A 12605-nucleotide genomic window follows, 5' to 3' on the forward strand; every position below is an offset into this window, starting at 1 on the left:
CTAATTTTATTGTTTAAAGTGTGGGGAGAATGGTGGAGAGAATGTGAACACAGTATGTGTTTCTCTCTTCCTCCCCTTACTTTCCTACTGAAGTGTGTTCTGTGATAACTACAGCCTTAGAATTGTCATAGCTGCACAAGCAAAAGCTTTTGTTCTTCTTAGAGAGATGGTCGTCGCAATTTCTCATCACACCTAAAAGTAAGGCTCATATTACCATCGTGAAGTCGTTGGGAAAATAATTAACATGAATGTATTTTTTTATTTCAGAAATTCCATTATAGAAACCTTCTTCTTGGTGAACATGATGTCCCTTTAACATGTATTGAGCAAATAGTCACAGGTATGTATTATTCTTCACTCAGCCCCTAAAAGCTGGTTCTACTCGGGAATTGTTGCTTGAAGAGTTACACCTCTCAAACACTTGGGCCGGAGTTTTATTTCTGTAGGTTTTTTGCTTCCCCCCCCCTTTTTTTTGAGTCCCAGGAAAATTAATGGAAAAGAAATCAATAAATTATTTTTAAATGGAGATATAAAATATATGGCTTTTTAAAAATATTTATTTATTTATTTATTTATTTATTTATTTATTTATGGCTGCATTGGGTCTTTGTTGCTGCATGCAGGCTTTCTCTAGTTGTGGCGAGCGGGGGCTAGCTACTCTTTGTTGCAGTGTGCAGGCTTCTCATTGCAGTGGCTTCTCTTGTTGCAGAGCACAGGCTCTAGGTGCACGGGCTTCAGTAGTTGTGGCACGTGGGCTTAGTTGCTCCATGACATGTGGAATCTTCCCAGACCAGGGATCGAACCTGTGTTCTCTGCATTGGAAGGCGGATTCTTAACCACTGCGCCACCAGGGAAGTCCCAAAATATATGGCTTTTTGTATTTTGTAGTATTTGTCCTCTTTTTAATTAAAATTTTAATCATTAAATATAGATGTGGTGGTTTTGTGCAAAGAAATATCTTTAATATCGTCAAAAGCAAAGTTAAAACTGATCCCCCAAAGTTCCAGAAATTATACACAAATATGAAAGATTCTAGAGAAGCAGTACTAAGTGGTGGGTGACCTTCCAATTGTTTTCAGTAAGAATTTGTTACAGTGTACTAAAGAGTGAATATCAAGAAAGAAATTTTTTTATTTTTTTATTTTTTAGTAAATGACCACAAAAGGAAGCAGAAAGTCCTGGGCCCAAACCAGAAGCTGAAATTTAATCCAACAGAGTTAATTATTTACTGTAAAGATTTCAGAATTGTGAGATTTCGCTTTGATGAATCAGGTCCTGAAAGTGCCAAAAAGGTAATCCTGTTAAGTTTTATCATGGGTTTTGCACTATATTTACCAGTTGCAGTTCTGTATGGAAGTTCTCATTTCTCAGTTGCTCAGTTTTTTGTTTTTGTTTTTTTTAGGGGAAGTTATTTGATATCTCCTTATGTAAAGTCAAAGCCAGGAATGTTAATAGAACTGTTTCCTTGGACTAGTTTATGGCTGCTTTAAAGTATTATATGTAGTTTTTTAATCAGCTCCTAAAATATGAAAAGCTGTCATGCATATCTTTTACATTAAGACCATTACCAGCCATTTTTTTTCTTGGTTAAAAAGATTGAAAAGATGGTGATGTATTGTAATTGAGGTTTGTAAGACTTTTAATTCAGTACCTCAGAGCTTTATCAGCAAACTAAAAGCTAGACTTAGGTTACATAAGGGTTAGGTAAATGTGCAGTTATAGGAGGGGTCTAATAAATATTAGTGCTTTAGAGAAATTTTAATGAATTAATTTGATATTCCACACAGGCGGCTAAAAGCTAGGGACTTTTTAATTGGGTTGTTTTTCCCCTGCCTTCCGGGGAGTGTTTATTGCAAACTCGTGGAGTAAGATTCAAGGGCAGAAATTCCTCCTTCTTTGATTCCAGATTTTGGGTTTAGCAGAGGAGTGAAGCTGGTGGTCCTAAAGCCCCCCGGGCCAGTCTGTGGTTCAGCAAATGCAGAGAATAGTAGCAGAATCTCCAGGAGAAGCCTGCTCTCATGTATCGGGAATAGAGGAACGATGAGGGAGCTTTTGTGCCACCAAAAAGGGGTGCATTTGTTTTCCATGGTCAGTAGACTTACTGCAGTAAATTTTCTGTTGATACCAAAATGTGGCTGTCAGAAAGATCTTAAGGCAGCTGTCTTCTTATGGTTTGGTGAGGAAGTGATAGATTTATTTTTAGAACCAGAGTCAACAGTTTCTTTATAGGAGGGCAAACACGAAATGAATGTCTGAAAATGTCTGACCATTGCAGCTAGGTTATGTAGCAGAATGGTGGTGGGATCTATGGCTAAACATTTTCAGGTGGAGTGTGTATAACTACTTTCTTCATGCTGCAGGATGGGAAATTCAGCTAGATAACTTTTAAGGCTACTTTTAGCCATTCAATTCTGCAGTTTGTGATTTTGGCATTTTACTAATTTGAGATGCCTATTCTTATGTAGAAAGACTTTAGAATTAATTAGGTAGTAGACTGCATATAAAATAGTTTAGCCAAGTTACTTTCTTGAACTCAGATATAGTTGTAATTTAATCAGAGCATCAGGAACCTGCTTGTGAAAACGTTACCTTCAGGATGAGTATCATTTCAAGAATAGGGACACCATGGAACTTAGGAGATGGTGTTAGGACATGGTATTTTTAAAATAAGAAATTGATACAGTGGCCCAATACTCTTTTAGAAAGTTGATATCTCTCCCATTTTCTCCTCTATTTTTCAGATGACAGTATTTCAGTCATTGCAAGGCATAGTTATCTGGCTCATTCTTGCACCATCTAGAGTACTTGTTGGTCATGTTTGATGTGTGAGGCAGTGCCCTAAGTTTAGTTGAGGAGATAAAGCATGAACAAATGAAAACAACAGTACAAAGTAGCAGCATAAAAGATGTTTCCACATAAATGATTAGCTTCCAAATGAATGAAACAGATAAAAAGTGCTGTGGAAATTGAGAATATCCCTTCCCTGTTGTTGCTGCTGGTAAGTGCTCTAGGGGGCCTCATTGAACCGTCTACTCAAAACAGGCTAGGCTGGTCCAATTTTTTATGCCCTTTCCCAAGGCCAGGTTTCTGGCAAAAAATCTTTCCCCACTGTTGTAAAATATAAAAAGCAGTTACCTCAGACCCAAAAGAAATACTCTTTTTGTCTTTGTACAATCATAAGGGGGGAAATACAGAAAAGAAACATTGGCATTAAGAATATAAATGGAGAAATTTTTCCCTGATTTACATGTTTTCAAACACAAAGGGTTAAGTCATGTATGGCTGCCAAAGCTTAATGGCTTCATGAGTTAAAAACAAAAATTCTAGCACACCATGTTATTTCAAGTGAAAGTTTTCATCTAAAATTAGGTAACAATTGGGGAATTACAGCTTGATTCTACCTCCTGGAAACTTTGAATGCTAAATTTTCTCTGGAAATGCTTTGATTTTTGTGAATTGTTTTAAAATGACCAGATGTGTGTTCAGAGTTCTCTGGTGGGTAAACCATTGATTATTTTTGGAAATACTGAAAACAGTTATATTCCTATTTGAATTATGAAATCTCAGAATGCTAAATTGGTTCACATTTTGTTAAATATTGCTCTAAAGCCTTCTGGTAATCTAGCTGGTATTTCCTGAGTAGTATTATGACAAAATTAGATGACATTCATCCTCATTATTCTTGGATTGTAAATAAGGATTTTGGGGAAAGGTCTATGTAAAGAAAAAAGGAATTTGGATATCTAGAATTGGACATCTGGCCACAAAGCAACTTGGAGCCACCATTTCCTTTTGAAGAACCTTTGCTGAGGGGCAAAAGATTGTTTTTAATGATTTATCACTTACATAAAAGAATATATATATATAAAAGATGGTAAGTGAAATATATGCCATTTGTCTCCACTTTATTCTCAAATTAGTTGGCTCTGAACCACTTGTTCAGGCATACTTTCTAGAAATAAAAATTCAACTCATCTATTTAAAGAACAAGTTGGCCTTTCCTGAATTGCCATTTTTGCCTTTAATCTGAGACTACTCCTCGGTGGCTTTCAGACCACAGAAATACAGGAAACCAGTTTTGTTTGCCCACGTGCCAGCACGGGCTGTGTGTTAATCTTCTCCAGTGCTGTGCCCCCAGCTGGTCTGGGAGGAGAAACCACCAACCGTGGGTACTTCTGGCTTCTGTCCAGACAAGAATATGAGCCTTGGTCCAAAAGTCACCTCAAAAGTTTACTTTTTTTCCTCCAATTAAATATTTACCATAATTTAATGTCTTTAATAAAGATTTTCTTCTTTTTCTCTGATAGCCAGGCCAAATGAACTATTTCAGAGGCAGTTTTTAAAGATGTAGAGAGAGTTTTTCTGAAATTTTTTAACACTTAGGGAGTACATTGCAAAATTAGATAATTTTACATGAAAATGAGACCTACTTTTTTTTTTTTTTTTTTTTTTTTTTTTTTTTTGCGGTATGCGGGCCTCTCACTGTTGTGGCCTCCCCCGTTGCGGAGCACAGGCTCCGGATGCGCAGACTCCGGATGCGCAGGCTCAGCGGCCATGGCCCACGGGCCCAGCCGCTCCGCGGCATATGGGATCCTCCCAGACCGGGGCACGAACCCGTATCCCCTGCATCGGCAGGCGGACTCTCAACCACTTGCGCCACCAGGGAGGCCCGAGACCTACTTTTTTAAGTCAAACTCTTAGTGATGGAATCTAGGAATGTGGGTGTAGACTTTTTAAATAGTGTGTACGAAAAAGCTCAAGAGGACTTCTGGGAAAAAGCTCAAGGAAGAGGACTCCTGGCTTTCTTGATCTTCTCAGAGTGTCCTGCAGTGACAACAGGAATGTAACCCGGATGACACAAGTTTTGTGTACCTTTGTCAGGGTTCCTAGAGGTACCCCGTACTGAGGTTACCTGAGCTAAGTCCTACGCACTTGTGGCTACACTGCTAAACAACAGCTATAGTTCAGGCTGTGTCCCCTTCCCCCCCAAAATCAACCATTGTGCAAGTGATTAAACTGAGTTGGTTTCACATTATTACAGTATTTATAGTCTTCTTTAAATGTGGATGCCATTAAATAAACTCATTTGTTTCCTAACCTTTATAAATGTGAGGTTGTGCTATTTTAAGGGCTTTTTAGAAATGGGCTACGTTGGGTTTTGCCTAGCAGATAGGCTTTGTGGCCATAAAAAACATATTCCATCATCAGTGATGGGTGGATTTCTTTTGTGTAAACAAGGCCCATGACTGCTATCTGAATGTCTCAGAGAAAGTGATATCTAGTATTATTGAATTGGAGCATTTTCCTGACTATATTAGTAACTTATTTAGTGAACTAGTATTTTTAGTGCAGCAGCTATTAAGCACAAAGCCCCTCCAGAAAGCTACTGATGAGATGGCAGAAATGCAGGGGTCTTCAGGGCTTCCTCAGATCTGTGCAGAGAGACCTCTCCTGGTCTCCTTCTCTAAATTATTAACCTGCTCTCTTCTTCCCTCACTGTGACACTGTACATCCTCTTCCCTGCTGGATTTATTTTCCCCTTTGGCACTTATCATTGTCTAGTTTACTGTAGTCTTTCCTTTTTCTCTGGTTTAGTGTCTGTCTTCCCCACTAGAATGTAAGCTTAATGAGAACAGGGTTCGTGTCTGTTTGTTCACTCCCGCATCCCTAGGGCTTAGGACATGGTGGCGGCTCTGTAAATACCTGTTGAAGGAAGGAGACGTGGTGCCTGCCCTTGAGGAATTGAACTTTGTGGTGGAAGTAAAACAAAGAACCCTATGTCGTCCTTTTTATCCACTCTCATGACTATTGGGTGAAGACCTGGAAAGTACTGCTCCATAAGCACAGTTACCTGAAGAGATGCTTTCAGTTGGAACGATTGTTACTCAGAGAGAACGGGAGGGTTTCCACAGTCAACACTGTGCAGTTGGCTTGGTCTGGGAAGGCTGGTGAGGACAGAGACAGCGTGGTTGGCTAAGCAGCGGGGAAGGGTTTCTCGAGCAGAGTGTGGCCGAGGGGATGGCTAGGACTGAGTCCGACACGATATGTGCTTCTAGACCAGGGATGGCAGAGGGGTGGCGGGGAGGGCACGGGATGGCTGGTAGAGGAGAGCTGGCTTGGTGAAGAATCTAGAATAAGAAGGTTTAATTTAGTATGCAGGTATCTGGGAACCACAGCAGATTATCCAGAGAACAAAGTTGTTGGTCAAAATTTGATCTTTGGAAGAGAACCCTTAAGTGTTGTTGGTTTTTTTTGTTTGTTTTTTTTTGTTTTTTTTTGTTTTTTTTTTAAGAATGTAGGGAAACCCACAGAGATGCTGTAAGGCGAGTATGGCTTGAGGTTGTGACTCTGATGGTGTAGAAAAATGGGACAAAAATGAAAAAGCATCTTGAGGAAAGTGCTAAAATAAATATGGTGCCCAGAGGAACAGGAAGTGATGAGGACTTTTTCAAGGTGTAGATTTCAGTAGTTTGCTGCTGGAAGAAGTGCTTTAAAGACTGTTGAGCAGGTAGGGGATGGGAATGTAGGTCACTGTCTCCTAAATTTCCTCGGTGGGACTCTCATAGAAAGCTCTCCCACAGGCATTAAGAAAAACAGGGTATTACATAAGTTTCAAGGAGCTTTCTTTGTTGTTGTTGTTGTTGTTTTTAGTCAAAACTAAAACTAATGATAACTCTGTTCACTTAGATGTATGTTTTAATTTAGTAAGACAGGAAACATTTATTCTATAGAAGACTCTTAAAATATATTTTAAACAAGCAGCTGACACAGACTTACCAGTCAATAGAATTTGCATCAACTCACCCCAGACACCGCTAATTTGACATGGACTAACAATTAACTAAACTTCTTGCTTGCTCACTGTTAAAAGTATATCATTCTGGCTTAATGCTTTTTCTTCTAAATGATGCTTAACCTTTTGAAGTAAGAACATCTATTATTCTCTCCTTGCATATGTCTTCAGTTTCTTCTGTCTTCTTTGCTCACTTAAGAGTGTTTTCTCCCATGGTCTAGTCCAGGGCTTTATGGGCACAGAGCACTATCTTTCATTCTTTCCAACAGCAGTAGAGGGTGATCGCAGCCATGTTTCCACACGCGGCCCTCCTCCCAAGGCCAGGTGTATGCTAAGGTTATTCATCCTCACCGCAGCCTACGTATTATCTTCATTGTACAGGTGCGCAGATCGAGGCTCCGTGAGATGAGTTGACTTCACACAGGTTACATGTCAGGTGCTTGGTAGAGCTGGGATTCAAGCCCTGATCTGTTGGATTCCAAAGCCCACACTTTTTCCACCATAGGCATAGTCTCAAACCATTTTATTTAAACACAGTTTTTTGTTGTTGTTGTTGTTGTTGTTGTTGTTTTTGCAGTACGCGGGCCTTTCACTGCTGTGGCCTCTCCCGTTGCGGAGCACAGGCTCCGGACGCGCAGGCTCAGCGGCCATGGCTTATGGGCCCCGCCGCTCCGAGGCATGTGGGATCTTCCCAGACCGGGGCACGAACCCGTATCCCCAGCATCGGCAGGTGGACTCTCAATCACTGCGCCACCAGGGAGGCCCAAACACAGTTTTTTTGATGTACCTCTTTGAGCCGCCCATTTACCTCTGGATTTCTTACTAATTTTTATTTTTTGTAAGAAAAAATTGTAGCTTTTCTATTAAGTTTAGATTTTTAATGCATGAGGTAAGAACGTTCAAAGTTCATACCTAACAGTAAGCCTTCCAAATTGATGGTATTAAATCATTATAGTCCATAAAAAATGAAACTTCTCTTTTTCTTTTTTTTAGGAGTGGATATGTCACTGCCTTTTTGGAGAATGCTTCATTAGTTTTCAAGTTTTGTTTATCTGAATAAAAGTACATTCCTGTTAAAATTCAACTCAGCAAACACTTACTGAATACTTAGCATGTAGTCACTAAAGATTAAACAGTGTCACGGGGCACAACAATGAATGAAATCCCTGGCATTAAGGAGCTCTTTCACACTGTAGGTCAACAGGAAAACATGGAAATAAGTCTATAATCCCTGCCCCAGATGACGCTCCCACACTCAAGGCCTTATTGTACATTTCATTTAACTAAGTGTGTTGAAATCAATTCTAAATGTAGAATTTTTCCTAGGTATGCCTTGCAATAGCTCATTATTCCCAGCCAACAGACCTCCAGCTACTCTTTGCATTTGAATATGTTGGGAAAAAATACCACAATTCAGGTAAATATGAAAATATTAACTATTGTGACTAACTTTACATTGTCTAAATTTTATTCTTATGTTTTATGAGAAGCCTCCAAGTACATGAGCTTTAATGATTGTAGAATTATTAGCTTCATAACTGTTAGAGAAGTAAGCACTATATACTAAAAGAGATAACATTTGTCAGATAACATTTAAAAAGTAACTGGGAAGAACCTATAGGCAACTGTAAACATAGGCTTATGAGAATCATGTCAAGTATTTTGCCTATAGTCACTGGCTTGTATTTTATGATGAACGAAGATACCTCTCCCTCCCGCCTGTTAGTTGGTAACTTGAGTTAAAGTAATCTTATCTTTTAAGAAAACTGGCAGTAAATTAAAAGATATTTGAAACTCATGATCTTTTTTGGCAAGGTGTGATTTCATGCAGAAGCTGAAACGGCTAAACTTTTTAGTGGACTTCATTAAGATTGTCAAAATATTGATTTTATATTTCTGAATAAGATTCATGAAAGGAAGATGAGCATTCATCCAAAGGACAAGTGTATTTTAAACGGTTTTTATAAAAGTGAATAGTTCTGTACACATATATGTCAGTGATGACATCACCAAGGAATATTCCAAGTGATCGTGTAATTCTGTGCATTCTTTTTATATACAAATAATTGTAATTTTGATCAACCAATTTTCTTTTTTTTTAACCTCATAAAAGGCTAGAGAAAAAACAATGAGGTCATGTCTGACATTAGCCCCTCGTAGGTTAGTGACCACATGTCCATTTGCCTGCTGGATCATGTGCTCTCCCAGTCCTTAAGGGAGAGAGATGACTCAGCTACACGTTTATAGTGAAAGGGCCATTCACCCCAGCCAGCATGATCTGGACGGGCAGCCTATAAATTACTAATTTTACTGGTCCTTTACATTTTGTTACCTCAGAACATATATAGTAATTTAAATAATCTGTATAATAAAAGTATATTCCAGTATCACTGTATTGTAAATTCATTAAAATGTAAGAACAATACACAGTGTCTGCAGATGCATATGGTATAAGTACACTTGTAAACACCATAGAGATGATATGCAAAGGTCATAGCTTTTATCTTATGGTACTAACAGAAATGGGATAACGAAATACTTTAATTTTTCTTATCACAGTGCAACTAATTGTAACCTAGGCTTGAACAATACAACTAATTTTTAAAGTTTATTTCTTAACATAAAGAAAATTCACTTATTGTCCAAAAATAAAGTATTGTAGATCCGCACTAGTAGCTAGGCAAACGTTCCTTTGGCGCATCTTCAGGCTGCAGACCGTGATCATCAGGGTTATCCTCAACAGGACTCTCACCCAGAGTTGTGAGAGAGTAACTGAGATGAAAGCTTCAAGGGGCACAAGAGTCATAGGAGAGCCTTTGATTCCCACTTGCATTTGTTGATGATCAAGACCAATTCTGGATGATACCTTTTTCCTAGTAGAAACGATTCAGTCCAGGGTACAGACCCATGAGTTCTGCACAGTGTTCAGCAAGTACAGCGAACTTCATTATGCGTTTGGTGATGTGATGCCTGCTTCAGTTACTTCTCACGGTTGTCTTCATCCGTTCCTCGTGGGCATCTCTGGGTTGATAACAGTTTATTCAGTCCATAGCTTTCCTACTGCTGGTTTCCTTATTCCCGTCAGTCACTTCTCTGTATCTTCTCATAAGTAGCTTGTGGAGAAAATAACGATTGATAAGTAACACTTAAAATATTCAGGAACACTTTTTATATTGCATCCTTCAGACTCCTCCTCCTTGACAGTCACTTCATAAACATTAACACTTGGCCAAAGTTTTGTTAAGATTCCTCATAGGGTAACATCCTTTCATATCCTTCCATGCTGTTGCAGAAGCATAAACTGCACCTTTAAGAGCAAAAGAAGCCTGAAATTTCCACACACTGCAGTCAGAATTCATTAATTTGTGAGTGAAAGAGGCCCAATAATCCACTCTTGAACTTCTGGATGACACCTTGATTCATTGGCTGGATTAAAGAAGTCCTTTTTGCAGGCAGGTAGGTGACAAAGCTGTTTCCACAAATAAGATGTGAAGCTAGAGGATGTCCCCTGCAATTGTCTAAGAATCTTTTAGCTGGCCTTAGGCCTTCTGAGGTTTTCTTTCATGTTCGGCATCACTTGAGTGAAAAGCCAGTCATCCAGGTACTTTGTGAGGGTCCTGAAGTATGGGAGATGCCCAGCACCCGCAGGCTTCGGGACACTCCACACGCTGACACCACAAGCGGCACTGGCACAGACAGGAACAATGGTTCTATTTTTGCTCTTTTAACTTGAAAGAAACCACGAGGACGCTGTTTTCACCAGTTAGCTTATTATTGGACAAATAACGTCCCAAAAATACAGATCCATCTTTGTTATAAAATTGACAAGATGTCAGATTATACTTCTGGACTAAAGAATTGAAAACCTCAGGTTACCTGTAGCCTCAGTGTTGGCAGCTCCACTGCATGACAGACACCTGCTTGCAGACGCGGTGACATAATCTCAAGGTGCAGTGTAGGCTCACAGCAGAAGATGGACATTTTCGGTGACGTTATTTTACTTTGTAATTTTATCTTTTTTTTAAAACATGGGTCTTAGTACTAGGTTTTCCTTTAGATGCTTACTTGGAAACCACTTACAGAGGACAAAATCCATTTGAAATAGTGTAGAAATTTTTAAAGTTTGTTGCTTGTCAGTTTTTTTAATATTCTCAGTGTAGCTGTAATTGGTTGTGATTGGTCCTCGTGCCTCGGGAATAGGAGTACCCCAGCCTTGTGCACCGGAATCCCTGGGGGAGCCTTTAGAAAGACAGCCATGCCGGCCCCACCCCAGGCCCATAAAGTCCGAATCTCCTGTCTGAACCACTTGTTGACTCCGCTCTCTTAATGATCGCAGTTCTGTTTGTCCCTTCTTCGCCCTTTCTTTGTGACTTCTCATTTCTGCAGTGTCATCAAAGCGATAGGCTTTCTTTTCATTTGTTGACAACTTTTATTGTCTTTACTGTTGCTTGAGGCCATTCTAAATATGGAGGGGGCAGTTAAGTGGAAACTCTAAGATCATTTCAACTCGGTCTAGGATTAGACTTGTGAACTGTGTCACAGAAGATAGTGACGGTCAGGAGGGCTGACCTTGTTTCATTTTCAGTTGGCTGAGGAGGGGTAATCCACTAGTAGAGCAGGCCACAGGCATCGGGCCTCTGGGACTTTCTGAAAAGCATTAAAATTTCCAGACTTTCTAATGGTAGATTGGGTACCTGCTGCACATTCCATAATCTCTCGCTGAAGATGTTGAGTATATCAGAAATCTGGTCCTGGTTGCTGAGAAATGGACAGGTTCTGAACAAGTAAAACCTGTGAAATAGCAAACAGTACAAGATCTTGTAGTTGCTCTCACTTTGTGTTCAGAAAAATTCACCTATTCTTAGTTAGATCTTGAGACTTTATATGTTTTGCCAGAGGACCAATCTTATAAACAGTGAGCATGTTCTCAGCCTAGCTTCCTAAGTCTGTAACCTCAGAACACTGAAAAGTATGCAGGTCTGGACTCCCAGCTAGGGCTGAGCTGCCAAGTATTTACATAGCTCTTTACAAAGTTCCATTGTGTTTTGGTGGTGGTGGTCATTGCATGGCGGGGACCTCTGTGCAGTGTTGAATAGTAATGATGGGAGCAGGTAGTGTTTCTGTTCCTGGTTCTAATGAGGATGTGTGCTGCGTGTTTCTGATAAGTACCCTTTATCAAGTGAAGGAAATTCCCTTTTATTCCCAATTTGCTAAACTTTTCTGTATTTTATATCATGAGCACGTGTTGGACTCTATCAAATGTTTTTCTGCGCTTGCGAGGGTTTTTTCCCCTTTAATTTGGTCATGTGACGACTTCCTCAGGTTCTCTCGTATTGGCTAGCTGGCTGTGGTGTTTGGTGCTCTGCTACATAGCGTGTGAAATGGGAATTGCCTGGAAGTTCCACGCAGGTTCCGTGTTCTGGAGAGATCACAAGTCCCAAGTTCCCCAGCACGTCTTCTGGTGGCTGTTACTCCAGAGCAGGCACTGAGACAGAGTGGCCCACCAGGATACGGGCTTAGAAGTAGCATTTGAATTTTTAACAAGCTCTGTTAAAATCAGAATCATCATAATTATAATTCTGATGCCCCTTAAAGGATAAAATGCAAAAGTGCTAGCCCGGCACCTGAGACCCTTTATAATCTAGAGTAGCGCCATCCAGTAATGGGAATGTTCTGTCACCTGCATCGTCCAGTGGAGAAGCCACTGGCCACATGTGGCCGTGGAGCACTTGAATGTGCCTGGTGCAAGTGAGGAACTGATTTTAAAATCTTTGTTTAATTTAAATTTCAGTTGAAATTGAAGCAGCACGTG

At 39.8% G+C, this 12605-nt stretch overlaps 1 protein-coding gene across 1 annotated transcript in view; it reads left to right on the forward strand.

The window, feature by feature from the left end:
• MTMR10 (myotubularin related protein 10) overlaps positions 1–12605 on the forward strand; it is a 45692-nt gene that overhangs the window by 13149 nt on the left and 19938 nt on the right. The window contains exons 4-6 of the mRNA XM_060097501.1: positions 268–340; positions 1150–1292; positions 8120–8210. Coding sequence (XP_059953484.1) covers positions 268–340; positions 1150–1292; positions 8120–8210 — 307 coding nt within the window. The remainder of the gene's footprint in view (positions 1–267; positions 341–1149; positions 1293–8119; positions 8211–12605) is intronic.

The sequence above is a fragment of the Mesoplodon densirostris genome, chromosome 4 (genome assembly GCF_025265405.1).
Source record: "Mesoplodon densirostris isolate mMesDen1 chromosome 4, mMesDen1 primary haplotype, whole genome shotgun sequence".
NCBI lineage: Eukaryota > Metazoa > Chordata > Mammalia > Artiodactyla > Ziphiidae > Mesoplodon > Mesoplodon densirostris.